This window comes from Myxocyprinus asiaticus, chromosome 25 (genome assembly GCF_019703515.2).
Source record: "Myxocyprinus asiaticus isolate MX2 ecotype Aquarium Trade chromosome 25, UBuf_Myxa_2, whole genome shotgun sequence".
Lineage (NCBI taxonomy): Eukaryota > Metazoa > Chordata > Actinopteri > Cypriniformes > Catostomidae > Myxocyprinus > Myxocyprinus asiaticus.
This window is the reverse complement of record NC_059368.1, coordinates 1,975,482-1,999,209: the sequence shown is the minus strand read 5'-3', so window position 1 is coordinate 1,999,209 and position 23,728 is coordinate 1,975,482. Positions and strand designations below refer to the sequence as shown.

Below are 23,728 nucleotides of genomic sequence, written 5' to 3'. Positions count from 1 at the left end.
CTGGCCACGTCCACACTAATGCATTTTTGTTTGGAAACTAGGGCTGTCGAGTTACAGCATTAATAAAGTGCGATTTAATTATATATAAAAAAAAATAAATTATGCATAAAAACAATTAATGCAATTGATCATGTCTCCTGACATCTACATAAATTCTGTAATAAAAGTATGGATTTTCCTACCATGCAAGCAATTCAAGCTTGAAGTACGTGTATTTACAAGTCACGCCAGTAGGTGGCAGCGTGCCTCAAACCTCACAAGCAGCGCAAACAGAATTAGAACCGCTCACTGAGGAGGAAGCACAACAGAATACAGGAATCTTGAGACACGATTTTCAAAGTTTCCACTACTTTTAAGTTGACATAGCATCCTAAAAATGCAGCGTATATGACGCTGAATACCAGTGAGATGCTTTAAACGCGTCCGTTTGTGGCACATGTACATAGAGCGACAATCAAAAATAGTCCAGACGGAACGCAAGAGTGCGTACTGTGAGAACTGGACACACTGACGAACTTGATGCAAAACAAATTGTTGTCAACTGCAGTCTTGTTCAATAATTTATTGAGTTCTTAAGCCACTTTTTGTATTGTATAATCAATGCTTTTTTTCATCTGCCTCAATAATTTACAAATAATTTTAAGAATTTTGAAATAATTTATTTCAAACTCAATTTCAATCTGCATTTTATATTTATTATATTTATAAATATTTGAATTATTATGCACTATTTATTTGAATTATCTTTATTTGGGGGCCTTTCTCAGCAAATAATGATGTTTGCGATTAACTGTGATTCATTCGATTAATCGGCATGTCATTTAGTTAATTCGATTAAAAATTTTAATCGATTGACAGCCCTATTGAAAACAAATTCATTTTACCGTGTTTACATCTATTATCCACACCAGAGCAGCATTTTTCTCCACCAAAAAGGAGCATTTTTACAACTTCGTTGCCATGACGATGTAATGCCACAAACCTTAAAACCCTAAAATGACTTTAAAAATGGCAATTTTAACAACTTTACAGCTCAAATAATACATGAGTTTTAACAGAAGAATTAATGTAAGTGCTTTTATAAAATTATAAGTGTCACATTTCTGCCTTTTAAACTCTCAAAATATTGACCCCATTGACTTCCATTGTAAGTGTCTCACTGGAACCTCCATTTTTGCATTTTTAAAGAAAAGGAAGGACGAGTCGAAATACATTTTTGTGGTAATCAACATTATGGCACAAATGCTGTCGATTGAGCTCAACTTGTATTAAACCCGGAATATTCCTTTAAAATAAAAATGTCAATTTATTCTTTGAGCACTGTCTCTCACTTTCCTGTCTACATTTGTTCATCAAAGTAGATTGTTTCTGGAAAAGCTACTCCATTTTTAAAACAGCTGACCTACTGTCGTGATACAGAATAATTTAGTAACGTTAATAGCGTCGCAGTCTGATCTCTTGAAAAATTACGTGACTGTGGCGACATTTTTGCACGTATCGCGTCAGTTCTGAGGTGAAATGTCCACTGAGGGGCGCTAAAAGTGAGTGAATTGTTCTCCCAAGCAGATGAGGTTTTTAAGGTTAATGCTCTATCAAGTTTAAATCAACAAATCCAACCTCCCTACCCTAAACCTTAAACCTAAACCTAACCGATAGAGTCAGAAAAAGCAAATGTGACATAAAAATATAATTGCACGTCATTTTATGGTGCTTCTGTGACACTTTGGGTTCACGAGTGGACTCGTGTGCTCTTCAGGACTCGTACCCCGCTCCTTTACATCACAAGCGCACAATTTGCTCACTCTCGAACAAGCTTGTAAACGTAGTTGATTATGTAATGCAAATGTTAAAATGAGTTATGCACTATAGTAAAAGTGTTTAGATGTCATAAGATAGCATTGTGTGAGAAACAGGGCGAAAAGTTAGTGTTTATGAACTGATAATCTGCCATTTTACACTTGACTTGTGTGAAAGTGAATAAAAGTCATTGTTGTTGTAGCATCTCTAGTGTTAACTGCCGCGTTTCGTACAACAAGACACTAAAAATGTTAGTGTGGTAACGTGATTTTATGCGACCAGGTTGTACTAATGACCGGCTACTTTTACTCCCCAACACTGTAATGTAGTTATAATGCTTCCTATATCTTGCTATATTATGCTATACTAACTGTACAGTCAGTGTTTGCCGCAACAGGCTAATAGTGGTACTGCAGCAATAAAACAACAGGAATTTTACATCTAAGACTTTTTGATGGACGTGTGAAATGTGATCAAGCTTTTACCTTTGCTCATGTAAGGGTTTGAGGGACATGCTAATAGCGCAGCAGACCCGAACCGAGGAAAAGTTAATAAAATGAAGCAGATAGGAATAGATAGCAATCTCGAAGGTGATAAAGATGCATATTGTCTCCTGTCTTTGTAACCTGGGCATGTTCACCTGCTTCTCTGCATGTCATTTCCAGTTGAAACGCTCCTGTTAATGAGACTGTTTAACCACCTCTTTGACGCTTATTCTCGTCTTTGTGAGTAGAGCACACTGTGACATCATCTCTCCTCACAGACGGGTTATTCAGGGAATAGTTCATGCAGAAATGGCAATTCTGTCGTTATTTACTCACTCCCATGCTAAAAATAAAACGTATTTGGGTTTAAAAACAAAAAATGGCATTATAGGGGTTTGGAACAGCGTGCGGGTGAGTAAATAATGACAGTGTTCATTTCTGGGTGAACTGATATTAATTTATGTCTAAAGTTATGTTTTTAGCCCCGTTTAAATAGACTCTTAGTTGTAAACAGGAAACACTGAATACCTCAAAAACGCAACATTGAATTTGTTATAGTGACGTTGAAACTGCGTTACTGGTTAATAAAAGAAAGACATGTTTGGGTTTGATTAATGGACTTATATTGAGTTCTGTGAAGCATTCACGTATTAGAGATAAAAGCGTGCACTTTTCTTCCTGTTTTAGATGTTTATAGATTTGCCTTTCTCTTTGTGTCCTTTTCTTTTTCTCTATATTGCATTAATAGCATCTTCTCGTTACTTTGAGCAGGTAAATACTTTTCTCTTGCTGTAGTATCAGACACTAATCGATAGACTTTGTCAAGTTTTCTTGCTCCAAAAACATTCGTAATTTAGTTTTTGTCACTCTTAGGGCGTCTAGACATTGGATGTCTTTTTTTGGTTCTAAACTGTTGGGTCATGGAAATAATAATGCTAAATGCAAATAATAAAATCCTACTAACTACAGTATAAAACTGCATACAGTAAGGGTAGCAAAATAGATAGGCTTATCAACTTTCTATATGGAGAGAAAATGCTTTCCATATTTTTTTGTTGTTGTTAAAAGTGCCTAAAGTTGACGAAACTAACCCACTAATACAATGTGTGGAGCTTGTTCGCAAATAAGTACTAGTGATTACACATTGCAACACGTAATTTAACCCTATTTTTGCTAAATTAATGAATCTTTGTTTGAGCACAGCGTGGAGATTAAATTGGAGTGTCATGCGTTTGCATGTGATGTTTTGCAGTGCGAGCGTGCATTAACGTGTCCGTGCATTAATGTTGAGCGTGTTGAATCTCATCTCAGCTTTATTCAATTAGAAATATTCTGAAATGGCCTTGAGGGATAACGAGGAACGAGACTAATTGCGCTTGGTGCTTGTCGTTTAACTCTTAATTAAGATCGGGCGGCACATTAATGCAGCACATGGAGCCATGAACGCGAGAGAAAAACTCATGGGACGAGAAACTCAAATAAATGCCTGTAGCCGTGACTCGAGACACTTTAATATGCCCGTCGTACATCACAGACACTATGCCACAGGTATGGCAATTTTATTCTGCTGATATTCTGAGAGCTTCAGAAACAAAGTGCAAAAAATGCTACTAGAAATGTGGGAAAAAAATAAAAAAATTCTAACTTCTGATTTATTTCTTAATATTCTACTCTAGGCCTAGGTATACATATTATTGTATGAAACATAAGATATAATTACTTGGATAGAGAATTTATTAAATCTCAATAAATTATTTTTTAATTAGTTAATTAAAATATCACCAAATTTAAACAAACAGATCCTGCAGATGCTGCAGATCCAGTTGTATTGGTTGTACATGTCAACATAGAATTTTAAAATTTGAGAGATATCCTTTATAGTGCCCCTAGCATCGAAAATTTACGAAGTTTGGCATGTGTCCTAAGAGTGTCCTGTTGTCCATGTGTACCAAGTTTTGTAAAGTTTAGACATTGCACTCACAAGTTACAGGCCAATGAGTTATTATGGACCACGCCTAAAAAAATATATCGGCTAATGAGTCGATGAAGTGATGATCTTTTGAAGTCTTTATTAAATTATAAAAAAATACATAAATTAAATTCACACAAAACAATTACTTTAATACAAGCATATTTTTGATTTCTGAGTTCAAAGTCATTTTGATATTTTTTCTGGGGCTTAAAGTAAAAAAATTGTGGGGGTCTGGGTAGCTCAGCGAGCATTGACGTTGACTACCACCACTGGAGTCGTGAGTTCAAATCCAGGGTGTGCTGAGTGACTCCAGCCAGATCTCCTAAGCAACCAAATTGGCCCGGTTGCTAGGGAGGGTAGAGTCACATGGGGTAACCTCCTCGTGGTTGTGATTAGTGGTTCTCGCTCTCAATGGGGCGTGTGGTGAATTGTGCATGGATCGTGGAGAGTAGCATGAGCCTCCACATGCTGTGAGTCTCCGTGGTGTCATGCACAACGAGTCACGTGATAAGATGCACAGATTGACGGTCTCACAAGCGGAGGCAACTGAGACTTGTCCTCCGCCACCCGGATTGAGGTGAGTAACCGTGCCACCACGAGGACCTACTAAGTAGTGGGAATTGGGCATTCCAAATTGGGGAGAAAAGGGGATAAAAAAAAAAAAAGGTTAAAGTCTCAATAAAAGCTGAAATCTGCAAATAGTTTTGTGATAAACAATATTTCTTTCAACTTTAGTTGTCACATTTAGCTTACTTGCTATGGGATTTAAGGACATATTCTCAGGAAAGTTGCTATGGAATATTTATTTATTTATTTTGTTGTGAAAACGCTATATAAATACATATGAATTTAATTGAAAATTTTTCTCTTTAGGTTTACATACAAGCATTATAGTGAATAGTGAAAATAAGTTAGTATGGAACAAACACTATGAACTTAATACAAAATAAATATTTTATTAAAAGGCACATTTTGTTCAAGTCATGTGATGTAACTGTGAGAAAATGTTTTGATAATCTTGACTCAAAAATTGGACAAGATTACATTTCTTTTTTTTCCCCTTTTCTCCCCAATTTGGAACGCCCAATTCCCAATGCGCTCTAAGTCCTCATGGTGGCGTAGTGACTCGCCTCAATCCGGGTGCTGGAGGACGAATCTCAGTTGCCTCCGCGTCTGAGACCGTCAATCCGTGCATCTTATCACGTGGCTTGTTGAGCGCGTTACCGCGGAGACATAGCGCGTGTGGAGGCTTCACGCTATTCTCCACGGCATCGACGCACAACACACCACGCACCCCACCGAGAGCGAGAACCATATTATAGTGACCATGAGGAGGTTACCCCATGTGACTCTACCCTCCCTAGCAACCGGGCCAATTTGGTTGCTTAGGAGATCTGGCTGGAGTCACTCAGCACGCCCTGGATTCAAACTTGCGACTCCAGGGGTGATAGTCAGCGTCAGTACTCGCTGAGCTACCCAGCCCCTCAAGATTACATTTCTAAGACCCTGACACGTGTTTAAAACCTGGTTTTCTTTTTAAAGATTTCTCATTTTTATAATCTTGGACAACCATATTTGTCAATCTTCTGAAAGATTTAAAGGGATAGTTCACACAAAAATGAAAATTCTCATGATATCCCAGGTGTGTATGACTTTCTTTCTTCACCAGATATACCATATCTCAGCTCAGTAGGTCCTTAAAATGCAAGTGGATGGTGATCAGACCTTTAAAGCTCCATAAATCACAGACAGTCAGTATAAACTTCATCTATACGACACCAGTGGTTAAATTAATGTCTTCTAAAGCAACACGATCACTTTTGGTGTGAAAAAAGATCAATATTTAAGTACTTCTTAACTATAATCCAATGCTTCGGATAAGCTTCACAAGAGGGTGGAGATCACGCGGTCTCTCATGTGACATATTTGCGTTGGCATGTAACGGACGTGATCTCACGTTCTTCTCTCAGTTGAGACATCCAGGATAAGCACACAAATGCACCATTTTGAGTAAAGAAATGGATAAATACAAATCTAAACCAAAATCAACCAAGCTACTGTACAGAGTTCCTCCTTCTCACTTGTAAACAGCACTGCTCTTCCGGCTGTGTCGCACGTGTGCCAGTTCTCACGTGAACATCTTCAAGATCTTCAAACGAGATATAAAATAAAACAAAGGCAACCTGAGTAAACACAAAATACAGTTTTCAAATATATATATATATATATATATATATATATATATATATATATATATATATATATATATATATATTTTATTGAAGCAAAAAAGTTATCCAACACCTGTATCACCTATGTGAAAAACAAACTGCGTCCTTAAATAGCTGGTTGTGCCACCTTTAACAACAACAACTGCAACAATGCTTGATAACTGGAGATCAGTCTTTCACAATGCTGTGGTGGAATTCTGGCCCACTCTTCTTTGCAGAACTGCTTTAGTTCAGCCACATTGGAGGGTTTGAGCATGAACTGCCCGTTTAAGGTCCTGCCACAACATCTCAATTAAGTTGAAGTCAGGACTTTGACTAGGCCATCCCAAAACTTTAATTTTGCTTCTTTTGAGCCATTCAGAGGTGGACTTATTCCTATGCTTTGGATCATTGTCTTGCTGCATAATCCAGTTGCGCTTGAGCTTCAACTCACGGACTGATGACCGAACGTTCTCCTTTAGGATTTTCTGGTAGAGAGCAGAATTCATGTATCTCTTAATTATTGCAAGTCGATTTTGCCCTGAAGCAGCAAAGCATCCCCACACCATCACACTACCACCACTATGCTTGACCATAGGTATGGTGTTCTTTTTGTGGAATTCTGTGTTTGATTTAAGCCAGATGAATGAAGTTGTTGACTACTACATTCTGATTGGCTGTTGACAGCCATTTTTGTTGATGTGTCTGATTGTTATTTTAAGGATATATTAGCACATACTCCAAAGACAATGCATGCCAAATGCCAACGTCCTTGAATCTGTTTTTGATTAAGAACAGATTTTTAGTTTTAGTGCGCTTTATATGCAGAATTGGACGAAACTTGGCATGTATTGACAAATTGTTCTGTTATAAAGGTTTACCAAGTTTCGTTAATATTGGACTTTGCGTTCAGAAGATACAGGTAGATGAGTGAATTTGTGCCACACCCAAACAAATGAATTGGCTCATAGCTTCGAAAACTATTTGACAAATCTAAATTCTTAGAGTAACTTTTTGTCAGGAGAGTCCCTTAATGATACATGCCAAAATTGTGTAATTTAGCGGCATATAATTGAAATAGAGAATAAAAAATAAGTCATATAAAGCAAAATAAAAATGCCTTACAACGTAATAATGTTAAAATTTATGTTAAAATACTTTCTCATAGCAGTTTAATTCAGTTTAAAGTAAGCCATTTGTAGTTTGATTCCTCTGAAAAGTATAAAAACAGTGACTATTTCAGAACATTGCTGTTTGTTTGATCATGCTGACCAATGGTGTGAGTTTGGGGAGGGACTAACTGTTTGGCCGACCAATGAAAGATGGAAAGAGTGTTTCGGAAAAACCTGAAAACTATCATTATTTTTGGAGTTCCGCTTGGTGACACTAGTGACACTGAAATGGCTCACTTTTAACAAATGTATGAAGCGGGAATAATGAAGTAATCTCTCCCGCTCTCAGATGCAGACAGACAGGACGCTATAAACCTCTTCCTGCAGGTTTATCAGCCGTGTGAATCAAAGCCTCATCTCTGGGAGCTGCCCACTGACTTCTACCTTCATCACAGTAATACCATGATCCTGCCACAGGACAGACACAGGTGAGTTTGTGTCCCTCAACAATGTGTTCCTGTTGTTTTCTCCTTATTTTGATGGAAAGTTTACCTGTGACCTGTTTCTGCTCTTTGGAAACAGCTACGAGCGGCAGGTAATATACACTACAAAAAAAAGAGTACCCCCTCAAGTGGCTCGGGTTCCTCCTACAATGTACGTTTATGAGATTTTGTCTCCAGGCGAAAATCACAAGTTCAGTCGCATAGAAAAGTAAAAGCACACCTATATTCGTTTCTGACCCTGCATTGTATAAGACACAGTTGTGCGGTCTGTGACCCAGTTTGGTTTTCTCCAGTTGGGCAGTGTGTGGCTGTTTTTTGATGTACCTTGTGTAATAACCGCTAGTTGTTGCTTATTGTACGGATGGTCAAACTGACAAAGAGCTGCATTGATGTTTGACTATAATCACACACAAAGAGAAATGAGAGGAATCTGCCCTGTTTGGAAGACATTGTATGTTCACAGACTGAAAAGACAGTTTGTTTTCTGGGACAGACTGGACTTTCACATTTGCACGTAATTCCATTCAGTTCACATAATCACAGGACAAAATGATAATGGATGTGTAAAAAATTGCATTTTATCCAGCTCATGGGTTTTTTTGAGTCACAGATACGACAGAATGTGAATAACTTTTCATCTACATAAAAACACGTTGTCCCAACTAGCCTAACAGAAATTAGCAGTTCGCTCAACAAGAATTTTTGCATTTAATGTACAAACAAGTTCACATAGATTAAAAGAAATGTTACTATGGTCAATTATTTAGACTAGGGATGTGCAGAACGACTAATTTAATTGACGTTTAAGCGTTAATTTTGGAGTCGAGTAATCTAAAAACTGAGAAACTCTCAGAAAACAGTCAAAAAACTTTTGTGTTTGGGGGCCTGGGTAGCTCAGCAAGTATTGACGCTGACTACCACACCTGGAGTCGCAAGTTCGAATCCAGGGTGTGCTGAGTGACTCCAGCCAGGTCTCCTAAGCAACCAATTGGCCCGGTTGCTAGGGAGGGTAGAGTCACGTTGGGTAACCTCCTCGTGGTCGTTATAATGTGGTTCTCGTTCTCGGTGGGGCGCGTGGTGAGTTGTGCGTGGATGCCACGGAGAATAGCGTGAAGCCTCCACACGTGCTACGTCTCCGCGGTAACGCGCTCAACAAGCCACGTGATAAGATGTGCGGATTGACGGTCTCAGATGCGGAGGCAACTGAGATTCGTCCTCCAGCACCCGGATTGAGGCGAGTCACTACGCCACCACGAGGACTTAGAGCGCATTGGGAATTGGGCATTCCAAATTGGGGAGAAAATCTGTTCTATAAAAAACTATTCCAAGAGCCAAATCCGACACAAAATTCTGCTGAAAAGTTGCATTTATCTGCGATGTGCTTGCATTACATTATGATCATTGTACATTAAATATAGAACATGACACGCATTAACTGAATCAACTTTAGTGAATATTTATTGAAAACAATTGAATGAATAATAGGCAGTGCAGGACCAATAAGAGAAAAAACTAATAGCATGTTCTAAACAGAATTCACCAAGTAGACGTTACTTAACAACATATAAAAACAGTCAGGACATCGTTGAAAATAATTAACAGAAAAGCCAAATTTATAATTGTGGAATTTCATGACGTGCTTTAGCCTATGATCTAATATGACTCTATGATCTTCTTACTCAAGAGCATACATTTTTGAAGGGCAAAATTAACATCAACACGATCCGGAGAAAGACGGGACCTGACTCACCTGAGGCGATTATCCTGCACTTGAAAAAGCCCGCTCGGCAGGAAAATATCTTACAAGCAAACACAGACTTAAAGAAGACTCAAATGTGAAAACATCCATAGCGACATGCAAGCCAACGTTTCTAAAATCCACCTCCCTCACCACCATCAAAGTGATTTCCATAGATTCTTTGTTCGTCTTGGGAGAGGACATTTTCCAGTGTGCGCCGTGACTGAAAGTAGTTGTCTGAGTTTTCTGTTTTATACCCTAATTACATTTTCAGTCCATTGCTGTTCATTTCTGTTTATTACTGTTGATCTAATCACTGAGATCACATATTTCCCCATTCTCATGGTTGATGTGAACATTAACTGAAGCTCCTGACCTGTATCTGCATGATTTTATGCATTGCACAGCTGCCACATGATTGGCTAATATAACTGCATAAATAAGTAGTTGTACAGGTGTTCATAATAAAGCGCTCAGTGTGTGTATATGTACGTATGTGTGTGTGTGTGTGTGTATATATATATACATATATATATATATATATATACACACAGTGGTGTGAAAAAGTGTTTGCCCCCTTCCTGATTTCTTATTTTTTTGCATGTTTGTCACACTTAAATGTTTCAGATCATCAAACAAGTTTAAATATTAGTCAAAGATAACACAAGTAAACACAAAATGCAGTTTTTAAATGAAGGTTGTTATTATTAAGGGAAAACAAAATCCAAACCTACATGGCCCTGTGTGAAAAAGTGATTGCCCCCTAAACCTAATAACTGGTTGGGCCACCCTTAGCAGCAACAACTGCAATCAAGCGTTTGCGATAACTTGCAATGAGTCTTTTACAGCGCTGTGGAGGAATTTTGGCTCACTCATCTTTGCAGAACTGTTGTAATTCAGCCACATTGGAGGGTTTTCGAGCATGAACTGCCTTTTTAAGGTCATGCCACAGCATCTCAATAGGATTCAGGTCAGGACTTTGACTAGGCCACTCCAAAGTCTTCATTTTGTTTTTCTTCAGCCATTCAGAGGTGGACTTGCTGGTGTGTTTTGGATCATTGTCCTGCTGCAGAACCCAAGTTCGCTTCAGCTTGAGGTCACGAACAGATGGCCGGACATTCTCCTTCAGGATTTTTTGGTAGACAGCAGAATTCATGGTTCCATTTATCACAGCAAGTCTTCCAGGTCCTGAAGCAGCAAAACAGCCCCAGACCATCACACTACCACCACCATATTTTACTGTTGGTATGATGTTCTTTTTCTGAAATGCGGTGTTACTTTTACGCCAGATGTAATGGGACACACACCTTCCAAAAAGTTCAACTTTTGTCTCGTCAGTCCACAGAGTATTTTCCCAAAAGTCTTGGGGATCATCAAGATGTTTTCTGGCAAAAATGAGACGAGCCTTAATGTTCGTTTAATGTTCAGCAGTGGTTTTTGTCTTGGAACTCTGCCATGCAGGCCATTTTTGCCCAGTCTCTTTCTTATGGTGGAGTCATGAACACTGACCTTAACTGAGGCAAGTGAGGCCTGCAGTTCTTTGGATGTTGTTGTGGGGTCTTTTGTGACCTCTTGGATGAGTCGTCACTGCGCTCTTGGGGTAACTCCTGGGAAGGTTCACCACTGTTCCATGTTTTCGCCATTTGTGGATAATGGCTCTCACTGTGGTTCTCTGGAGTCCCAAAGCTTTAGAAATGGCTTTATAACCTTTTCCAGACTGATAGATCTCAATTACTTTCTTTCTCATTTGTTTCTGAATTTCTTTGGATCTCGGCATGATGTCTAGCTTTTGAAGATCTTTTGGTCTACTTCACTTTGTCAGGCAGGTCCTATTTAAGTGATTTCTTGATTGAGAACAGGTGTGGCAGTAATCAGGCCTGGGTGTGGCTAGAGAAATTGAACTCAGGTGTGATAAACCACAGTTAAGTTATGTTTTAACAGGTGGGGCAAACACTTTTTCACACCACTGTGTATGTATATATATATGATATCCTATTGTGTTTACTTCTCACAGTTACACACACTGGTGGTCTGATGGAGTGCTGTTGTATCTCCCATTACCATATGATGAAGGTGAGTGATTACACACCAATGACAGACAGATACTCTATGTTATATGACAGATACACTGGCGGCCAAAAGTTTGGAATAATGTACAGATTTTGCTGTTTCGGAAGGCAATTGGTACTTTAATTCACCAAAGTGGCGTTCAACTGATCACAGTTTAGTCAGGATATTACTGATGTAAAAAACAGCACCATCACTCCAAAAAGAAAAAGTTAGAGTGGGCAAAGAAACACAGACACTGGACAACAGATAATTGGAAAAGTGTTATGGATCTTAACCCCATTGAGCTTACGCTAACGCCCGCCTCCCATGAAAAGTCACATTTCGGTGAAATAATACCTGTATGTGTTTTCATTAGTTTCACCCAACAAAATCTTTTTTTGGTTGTACTTGTATACCTCAGACACTTTGTATGTTATAACTTCATGAGTTCAGCATGTTGAGTCATGAAGTGTATAAAAATCTTCCTTTGTTTCAGCCGAGTGTGAGCAGAACAGGAGGAAGGTGTCAGTGAAGCGCGTGAACAGATTTGACGAGAGTATCGACATCTACACGGAGTCCTTTAGACCGTACGAGCTCACCTCATTCGACGACACGTTTAGCATCGCCATGACGAACTCTGCAAGGTCAGTTGTGTTGCTGACGATTCTTCACAGGAACATACAGAAATATATAGTGTCAGTTTTAGATCTATACTACCTAGACTATATGGTTGTTTCTACAACTTGGGGCATTTTTAGTGCTTTTGACTTGGTTTAGTCTGTGACTCATTTTCAATCTGCTCCTAAACACTCATGGTTGTGATTTCCCTGAAACCAAAGCATCATGTTATTTCAGTAATACTGCATTAAAGTCGTCTGTCCTACTCTCGACGGTAGTCAAATGTGTTTGATAAGCATTTAAAGTGCTGACTTCACCTCTCTCTCTCCTGTTTTCCGTTCAGTTTGTGTTTCTCTCTCAAACAGCACATCAGCTGTGGTGCTTTTGTTGGCCTCATTTTACAATTAGATTTCACCTCACGAGTGTCTGCAGACATGCCCTAGATTTACACTCATATTAATGACAAGAAATGTGGCTTTTCTTCCTGTATGCACATCAGGCAAATAACTAAATGCATATTATGTTATAGATGTCTCCCTTTACTGATTGCACTGCATTCACCGTATACATACCTTATAACTTTTATATGGACTATTTCTCTAATACATATTATATTAAATCACCAATATAAATTAGTTATATTAAAATTAGCCTACAATTAGGTTCAAATGATTGAACAAAGATTCAAGTGATTCAGCAACTGTCTGAATGAACTGATTCATTTAAATGACTCACTGAATCAGTTTGGAACAGGTTCATCACCAGTTAAGTTACCCAAACCATCCGAACCATCTGATTTATTCAAATTAATTGATGAATCTGTTCATTTGTATGAACTGTCTGAATTAACTGATTCATTCAGATTAGTTTTGTATTAGTATTTGAACCAATTCATTTACACACAGTGTGCAGAAGAAATGATTCACTCAATGAATTGTTGAATTGTTTTTGGTTCCGGTTCATTTACACAAACTGTCTGAATGAACCAATTCATTTAAATGACTCACTGAATCAGTTTGGGACAGGTTCATCACCAGTTAAGTTACACAAACCATCCGAACCATCTGATTTATTCAAATGAATTGATGAATCTGTTCATTTGTATGAACTGTCTGAATGAACTGATTCATTCAAATTAGTTGTTGTATTCGTTTTTGAACCAGTTCATTTACACACAGTGTGCAGAAGAAATGATTCACTCAATGAATTGTTGATTTGTTTTTGGTTCCGGTTCATTTACACAAACTGTCTGAATGAACCAATTCATTTAAATGACTCACTGAATCAGTTTGGGACAGGTTCATCACCAGTTAAGTTACACAAACCATCCGAACCATCTGATTTATTCAAATGAATTGATGAATCTGTTCATTTGTATGAACTGTCTGAATGAACTGATTCATTCAAATTAGTTGTTGTATTAGTTTTTGAACCAGTTCATTTGCACACAGTGTGCAGAAGAAATGATTCGCTCACTGAATTGTTGAATTGTTTTTGGTTCTGGTTCATTTACACAAACTGTCTGAATGAACTGATTCATTTCAATGAATCATTGAATCAGTTTGTAACAGGTTCATCACTAGTTAAGTTACACAAACCGTCCGAACCATCTGATTTATTCAAATGAATTGATGAATCTGTTCATTTGTATGAACTGTCTGAATGAACTGATTCATTCAAATTAGTTGTTGTATTAGTTTTTGAACCAGTTCATTTGCACACAGTGTGCAGAAGAAATGATTCGCTCACTGAATTGTTGAATTGTTTTTGGTTCTGGTTCATTTACACAAACTGTCTGAATGAACTGATTCATTTCAATGAATCATTGAATCAGTTTGTAACAGGTTCATCACTAGTTAAGTTACACAAACCGTCCGAACCATCTGATTTATTCAAATGAATTGATGAATCTGTTCATTTGTATGAACTGTCTGAATGAACTGATTCATTCAAATTAGTTGTTGTATTCGTTTTTGAACCAGTTCATTTACACACAGTGTGCAGAAGAAATGATTCACTCAATGAATTGTTGATTTGTTTTTGGTTCCGGTTCATTTACACAAACTGTCTGAATGAACTGATTCATTTCAATGAATCATTGAATCAGTTTGTAACAGGTTCATCACTAGTTAAGTTACACAAACCGTCCGAACCATCTGATTTATTCAAATGAATTGATGAATCTGTTCATTTGTATGAACTGTCTGAATGAACTGATTCATTCAAATTAGTTGTTGTATTCGTTTTTGAACCAGTTCATTTACACACAGTGTGCAGAAGAAATGATTCACTCAATGAATTGTTGATTTGTTTTTGGTTCCGGTTCATTTACACAAACTGTCTGAATGAACCAATTAATTTAAATGACTCACTGAATCAGTTTGGAACAGGTTTATCACCAGTTAAGTTACCCAAACCGTCCAAACCATTTGATTTATTCAAATGAATTGATGAATCTGTTCATTTGTATGAACTGTCTGAATGAACTGATTCATTCAAATTAGTTGTTGTATTAGTTTTTTACATCAACTCAATACATTAAATCAATCAACTGATTGATTTAAACCAATTGGTGTCATCGACATTAAACCTGTTGCAATGCATCTTGACTTGCCAAAGTTAAATATACATTAACTCAAACGACATTTGAGGTCTACTAATGCTATTTATTTCTATTGTTTGCACACAGAATATTGAGATTTTACTATAGCATGCATGTTTCTTATTTTTCTATTAGGGAGTTCATGCCAAAGACTGTAGGGCTCGACCCGAGTCCATTTACTGTTCGTAAACCAGACGAGAGTGCAAAGTCAGTGCTCGGGTAAGTTTGCAATATTTGCCTTATAATTCAATACATGCACTACCCTCCTTTCAGTCACTGGCACTGTTTGTCACACACCCTTTACTGTCATTCAGGTGTGAAGTTTAACCTAAAAAAACAACACAAACATGGTGTGTATAAACATGTGCTCTCATTTACACGGTCAGTGACCCTCTCCACTGGAAAAGCAATTCACTCTTTCACACACGTTTGCCTCCGAACACTCATGTTGTGTAGCTTGTGAATATTTACCCTCGCTAGCAGCACCTGTCCATTGTTTTTCAGGTGTGAAAGTGAATCTCATTGCACTGATCTTTATTCACAATGGTCATTTATGGGAAAACGGGAAGAGCCGGTTGTCAGGGCCCATTTCCTGAGCTCTCGGTTATGTACTATGTACCTTATGTACTTGAAAACATGTTGATTTGTGCTTATATATGCATTTATAATGTGTATATTCAGATCCACAACACCTAAACCTCTCTTGTTTGTGTGTTTGAGCAGTGTTTTGAGAGCTGATATTTGCCAAGCTACAAGCTACTCATAATGTAAAGTAGTTAAAGTTACAGTCAAGCTATGCTTTTAAAAAAAAGTTGCTAGTTAGGGGCCGTTCACACTGAATGCGTCTTTGACCATTGTGCTGTGTCTCACTTTTTTTACAATATCTGTTGCAGGTGCAGCACATTATTTTAGAAGGAGTGTCAGTTTAAACAAACAGCAGATTTTAACTTTATATTTCACTACAAAATAAATGTGCAGTGCTGCACAGGGACTTCTGTGGCTTAAAGTAATCTGTTGATGAGTCCAAATGACTGATTCATTTAAATTAATTGTTGAATCAGTATTCAAACCTGTTCATTGTCACAAATTGTCTGAACGAACTGATTGAAATGAATTGTTGAATTGATTCATTAACCATCCGAATGAACTGATTCATTCAGTCCAAACAATCTGATTCATTCACATTAATTGTTTTTTTTTAACCGGTTCATTTACACAAACTGTCCGGAAGAAATGATTCGTTCAAATGAATTGTTGAATTGTTTTTTTTTTTTATTTTGTTCATTTCCACAAATCATCCGAATGAATGGATTCATTTAAATAAATGGTTGAATTGGTTTTCAGAACCTGTTCATTTACATGATCTGTCCAAACGAACTGATTCATTCAAATTAATTGGTGAAGCGGTTCATTTACTTGAACCATACTAATGAACTGAGTCATTTTAATGAATTAATGAATCATTTTTTGAAACTGTTCATTTATAAAACCGTCTGAGAGTAATCATTCGTTCAAATGAATTATGGAATTGGTTTTTGATTTGGTTAATTTACACAAACCATCCAAAAAAATCTGATTCAATCAAATGAATGTTTGAATTGGTTTTGAACCAGTTAATTTACACGAATCATCAAAATGAACCGATTCATTTAAATTAATTGCTGAATCAGTTTTGGAGCCTGTTCATTACATCAACTGTCTTAACAAACTGATTCATTCAAATTATTTGTTTAAATCGGTTCATTTACGTGAACCGTCTGAACAGTTTTTGAACTGGTTCATTTACACAAATCGTTCAGGAAAAAAATAAAATTTGTTCAAATGAATTGTAGAATCGGTTCATTAATATGAACTGTCCAAATGAACTGATTCGTTCAAATGAATAGTTGAATCAGTTTTTGAACCAGTTCATTTACACGAACTGATTCATTCAAATGATTTGTTGAATTGTTTTTTTAATCAGTTCATTTACTCGAACCGTGTGAACAAACTGATTCATTTTAATTCATTGTTGAATCAGTTTTTGAACTGCTACTCATTGGAAAAAGTTTCAAGTTACTTTATAGTTTGTTATAAAGTTTCATCTATCTGGGTGTTGCTCAAATCTTTTTCAATGTTCCTGAAAGGTTTTTAAAAGAGTCAAGGAATGAGATCTAAACACATTTCTTAGTTTAATATATGCCAGATATTTTTAACTTGACATCCAGCTGTGTGCTTTTAAAAGTCTTAGTCTAGTGTGGCACGTGTCTCTGCTATGTACAATATATAATATCCATGGGAACTCATGCGTTTTAACACGTCTTGCATGACTCATATGGTCTTTGAATATCTATTAAAAGCAAATGCAGTACACTTCATGTACAGTAGAAATCAGATGTTCACATACATCTTAGCCAAATCCATTTAAACTCAGTTTTTCACAATTCGTGACATTTAATCGTAGAAAACATTCCCTGTCTTAGGTCAGTTAGGATCACTACTTTATTTTAAGAATGTGAAATGTTAGAATAATAGTAGAGAGAATGATTTATTTCAGCTTTTATTTCTTTCATCACATTCCCAGTGGGTCAGAAGTTTACATACACTTTGTTAGTATTTGGTAGCATTGCCTTTAAATTGTTTAACTTGGGTCAAATGTTTTGGGTATCCTTCCACAAGCTTTTCACAATAAGTTGCTGGAATTTTGTCCCATTCCTCCAGACAGATCTGGTATAACTGAGTCAGGTTTGTAGGCCTCCTTGCATTATGGCCAAACAGTTCAATTTTTGTTTCATTAGACCAGAGGAAATTTCCCCATGTGCACTTACAAACTGTAGTCTGTCTTTTTTATGGCGGTTTTGGAGCAGCGGCTTCTTCCTTGCTGAGCAGCCTTTCAGGTTATGTTGATATAGGACTCGTTTTACTGTGGATATAGATACTTGTCTACCTGTTTCCTCTAGCACCTTCACAAGGTCCTTTGCTGTTGTTCTGGGATTGATTTGCACTTTTTGCACCAAGCTGTGTTCATCTCTAGGAGACAGAATGCATCTCTTTCCTGAGCGGTATGATGGCTGTGTGGCCCCATGGTGTTTATACTTGCGTATTATTGTTTGTACAGATGAACGTGGTACCTTCAGGCATTTAGAAATTGCTCCCAAGGATGAACCAGACTTGTGGAGGTCCACAATTGTTTTTCTGAGGTCTTGGCTGATTTTATTAGAGTTTCCCATGATGTCAAGCAAAGAGAAATTACATCCAGAGGTACACCTCCAATTCAGTACACCTCCTATCAGAAGCTAATTGGCTAATTGTCTAAAGGCTTGACATCATTTTCTGGAATTTTCCAAGTTGCTTAAAGGCACAGTTAACTTAGTGTATGTAAACTTCTGACCCACTGGAATTGTGATATAGTCAATTAAAAATGAAACAATCTGTCTGTAAACAATTATTGGAAAAAATACTCGTGTCATGCACAACGTAGATGTCCTAAACGACTTGCCAAAACTATAGTTTGCTAATATTAAATCTGTGGAGTGGTTAAAAAATGAGTTTTAATGACTTCAACCTAAGTGTATGTAAACTTCTGACTTCAACTGTAGATTACGTAGACGTTTTTGAGTTTAGAGAGGACCACTGCATGATGCTGTGTGTTGTTGGTGTTTTGCATTGTAATGGTTAAAGTTTTAGGGATGCTGGCGAGCCATCACCATTGTGGTCTTGAGCAACACAGAAAATATACACCTTATATTAAGTTTATTTATTTTTTACCCTATTTGCAAATTTTGTCTGGTTTTAAGTATAAATCTAACACAATTTAATGAGGTTTAGGGCCCTATTTTAATTGCACTAGCAAGAGCACTTAGGCTAGCTATGTTTTGGTATTTTCGTGCAAGCATGCAATAAGTTTAGGCGCAAGTGGGTTTGGTGAAATCGGGTGCACAAAGTGCCAAGGTGGCTCTCGTCAGGATTTGTAGGCTCCATTAAATATAGAGAATGTAAGTATTATTATTCATATTGATCAATTGACACAAATCATGGCTTGTATTACCAGTGATTGTATCGGCCTTTCAGGTTAGGCTGTGAATTTTTGCAGGCACTTCACTTCTACTGGTTGATTTTGCTTTTAAAATAAAATTCATTTATTGAAAAGGAAAAACAAATAAAATAAACAAAAAATGTTTTGAAATTCAAATTGCACTTCAAATCAAATTATGAAGTGGTCAAAACATTTTACATAATCACCAAAAATGTTACCGTCTTCAACTTCTTCCACCGGCCCCTTTTGCAGTGATATAATCCCTCTACGACAACAGGTGGAAAAATATTAATACAAATGAGATCATAAATACAAATTTAAATATAAACATAATAACAATTGAAAAATAAACCATGACCTCTAGAAGGTTTTACAAATATATCAAAATTTTATTTCATAAAACGGCTACAACAGTGATTTCCAGGGACATAATTTCAAGTTATACTCTATTTTCAGAGTTTGGACGTGAACTTTATTACCTCCTGCTGGTGGAATCTCCAAACTGCAAATGTATGATTTTATGAATTTATTACATCTTAGTGCAATGACCTATTTCTCAGGAAAATAGCAAATTATGCTTTGCGCCACTTCATTTACATACAAAACACCCACAGTTTGTGCGCATACACCCACAGATAGTGCAAACACTCCCACCTAGTTAAAGAGTTTTTGTGTTGTAAAACATTCAGAACTGAAGTTCTCTTGCGTTGTATGTCTCTTCAGTAATAAGTCGAGTAAAGAAGAAGCAATACTACAGAGGAAGACGGCCGCCAGCGCTCCTCCTCCTCCCACTGAAGAGCAGATCTCCAGCAGCTCGGAGGATGACTCTGAGGAAGATCGCGAAGACGATGGAACCACCTCCCAGCGCTCTACACCAATCAAACTGGCCGAGCCGACCAACAGTGTTCGCATACACGAGGTAATAAAAACGTTTTGTTATCTAGTCTTATCCAGAATTCTGCACTCATCAGTAATGCATATTAAACAGATCCCAGTTTAATGTTCAGAGTCAACTATAAGTGATCCATTGGTAGTTTTACCTCCTGAAGTGTGTAAACACCATGACATTTTCAAAACATCACTCTGTTTGTGTGAGTGGTATGACTTGGCAACTTCTGACTCAACCAGTGGGGTAAATTTGGGGTGGGACTATCTGTTAGTTTCAGATTGGGGGAGAGTTTGATGATGCGAGTGGCACAGAAATGATACACTTCAGCTTTGTCATCTCAGAAATCAATATATATATTCTGCATTTTTAATCCAATTTTGTGTAGAAATATCGAAACCTTTGAGTCAGAAAAAAGTAGGGTGTAAAAAATGCTCGAATACAAAAAAAAAACTATACCATCTGACGTGTGTCATTCCATAAAAATTCAGCAGACAAATTAAATTAAAATCACGTTATGTCCTAGTGTGATAATGAAACCACAAAGGCTGCGATTTAATCAGATAAATATATAGTTTGCATGTCCTTCGCACTTGTAAATGTGTGAAAACACCATCATGAGCATCGCGCGGTCTGTTTGTAGCAGATGACAGCGAGCAGAGCGCTAGTTCACTTTGTAGCATGTTGCACATACATACTACATATTCATTTAATTAAATTGCAGCTTTTTGCAGTTTAATAATCACTTTGAGTCACATAGCGACCTGCTTTTCTGGAAGTGAGAAACTACCGTCAAAAACACACAGAAACAGAAAGGGCTTCAAAATAAAAGCTTCCACCAAAATAAAAGCTCAATTTAAATGGAAAAAAGTACAACAGAAATATATCACAACTATATGCTTAATGTGATATTCATTGTACTACTACTACTACTAATAATAAATCAATAGTAATTGTATCATATTTAAGCAATATCTCACATCTGTGATGCAGCACTTTATTGGACAAAATAACTTCATTAAACTCGTCAGTCAATCATTGTTTTGAGGAATGAAGGCTATACAATGCTTGAAATTGCCAAAAAACTGCAGATTTCATACAAAGGTGTACACTACAGTCTTCAAAGACAAAGAACAACTGGCTCTAACAAGGACAGAAAGAGATGTGGAAGACCAGATGTACGACTAAACAAGAGGATAAGTACATCAGAGTCTCTAGTTTGAGAAATAGAGGCCTCACATGTCCTCAGCTGACAGCTTCATTGAATTCTACCCGCTCAACACCAGTTTCATGTACAACAGTAAAGAGAAGACTCAGGGGTGCAGGCCTTATGGGAAGAATTGCAAAGAAAAAGCCACTTTTGAAACAGAAAAACAAAAAGAAAAGGTTAGAGTGGGCAAAGAAACACAGACATTGGACAACAGATAATTGGAAAAGAGTGTTATGAATCTTAACCCCATTGAGCTTTTGTGGGATCAGCTAGACTGTAAGGTGCGTGAGAAGTGCCCGACAAGACAGACATATCTATGGCAAGTGCTACAGGAAGTGTGGGGGTGAAATGTCACCTGAGTATCTGGACAAACTGACAGCTAGAATAACAAGGGTCTGCAAAGCTGTCATTGCTGCACGTGGAGGATTTTTAGATGAGAACTCTTTGAAGTAGTTTAAGAAGTTCTGAACATATTTTTCATATTGTAATGGTAATTTTTCACATTATTAATGTCCTGACTATATATTGTGATCAGTTGAATGCCACTTTGGTGAATAAAAGTACCAATTTCTTTCCATAAGAGCAAAATCTGTACATTATTCCAAACTTTTGGCCGCCAGTGTGTGTGTGTGATATGTGTATATATATATATATATATATATATATATATATATATATATATATATACACTATATTGCCAAAAGTATTCACTCATCTGCCTTTAGACGCATATGAACTTAAGTGACATCCCATTCTTAATCCATAGGGTTTAATATGACATCGGCCCACCCTTTGCAGCTATAACAGCTTCAACTCTTCTGGGAAGGCTTTCCACAAGGTTTAGGAGTGTGTTTATGGGAATTTTTGACCATTCTTCCAGAAGCACATTTGTGAGGTCAGACACTGATGTTGGACGAGAAGGCCTGGCTCGCAGTCTTCGCTCTAATTCATCCCAAAGGTGCTCTATCGGGTTGAGGTCAGGACTCTGTGCAGGCCAGTCAAGTTCTTCCACACCAAACTCGCTCATCCATGTCTTTATGGACCTTGCTTTGTGCACTGGTGCGCAGTCATGTTGGAACAGGAAGGGGCCATCCCCAAACTGTTCCCACAAAGTTGGGAGCATGGAATTGTCCAAAATCTCTTGGTATGCTGAAGCATTCAGAGTTCCTTTCACTGGAACTAAGGGGCCAAGCCCAGCTCCTGAAAAACAACCCCACACCATAATCCCCCCTCCACCAAACTTCACAGTTGGCATAATGCAGTCAGACAAGTACCGTTCTCCTGGCAACCGCCAAACCCAGACTCGTCCATCAGATAGCCAGATGGAGAAGCGTGATTCGTCACTCCAGAGAACGTGTCTCCACTGCTCTAGAGTCCAGTGGCGGCGTGCTTTACACCACTGCATCCGACGCTTTGCACTGCACTTGGTGATGTATGGCTTGGATGCAGCTGCTCGGCCATGGAAACCCATTCCATGAAGCTCTCTACGCACTGTTCTTGAGCTAATCTGAAGGTCACATGAACTTTGGAGGTCTGTAGCGATTGACTCTGCAGAAAGTTGGCGACCTCTGCGCACTATGCGCCTCAGCATCCGCTGACCCCGCTCTGTCATTTTACGTGGCCTACCACTTCGTGGCTGAGTTGCTGTCATTCCCAATCGCTTCCACTTTGTTATAATACCACTGACAGTTGACTGTGGAATATTTAGTAGCGAGGAAATTTCATGACTGGACTTGTTGCACAGGTGGCATCCTATCACAGTACCACGCTGGAATTCACTGAGCTCCTGAGAGCGGCCCATTCTTTCACAAATGTTTGTAGAAGCAGTCTGCATGCCTAGGTGCTTCATTTTATACACCTGTGGCCATGGAAGTGATTGGAACACCTGAATTCAATTATTTGGATGGGTGAGTGAATACTTTTGGCAATATAGTGTGTATATATATATATATATATATACATGTGTTTTATCATGCTTATTTATTCATGTATTATTTTAGATTTTTTAATGAATTTTCTGCTTAATTTCTTCTTGCTGAAAAACTTCCAGCTTCAAAATTACGACTGTTAAATGAAATATAAACAAAATAAACCATTTAAAAAAATTTAAACAATTTTTGTTGTACCCAAGAATATATATAAAATAACAAGGCACAGATCTGGGGAAGGCTACAAAAAAATGTAATCTGCATTGAAGGTTCCCAAGAGCACAGTGGCCTCCATTATTCTTAAATGGAACAAGTTTGGAACAACCAGGACTCTTCCTAGAGCTGAGCAGTCGGGGGAGAAGGGCCTTGGTAAGAGAGGTGACCATGAACCCGATGGTCACTCTGGTTCTCCAGAGATCATATGTGGAGACAGGAGAAACTTGCAGAAGGACAACCATCACTGCAACTCTCCACCGATCTGGGCTTTATGGCAGAGTAGCCAGACGGAAGCCTCTCCTCAGTGCAAGACACATAAAAAATAACCTAAAGGACTCTCAGACTGTGAGAAACAAGATTCTCTGGTCGGATGAAACAAAGATTGAA

The 23,728-nt window shown here is 37.7% G+C and overlaps 1 protein-coding gene across 1 annotated transcript in view; it reads left to right on the top strand.

Annotated features, from left to right (window-relative positions):
• fig4a (FIG4 phosphoinositide 5-phosphatase a) overlaps window positions 1-23,728 on the top strand; it is a 105,734-nt gene that overhangs the window by 52,861 nt on the left and 29,145 nt on the right. The window contains exons 17-21 of the mRNA XM_051655566.1: window positions 7,926-8,064; window positions 11,832-11,890; window positions 12,363-12,510; window positions 15,222-15,305; window positions 19,825-20,020. Of these exons, the coding sequence (XP_051511526.1) occupies window positions 7,926-8,064; window positions 11,832-11,890; window positions 12,363-12,510; window positions 15,222-15,305; window positions 19,825-20,020 (626 nt within the window). The remainder of the gene's footprint in view (window positions 1-7,925; window positions 8,065-11,831; window positions 11,891-12,362; window positions 12,511-15,221; window positions 15,306-19,824; window positions 20,021-23,728) is intronic.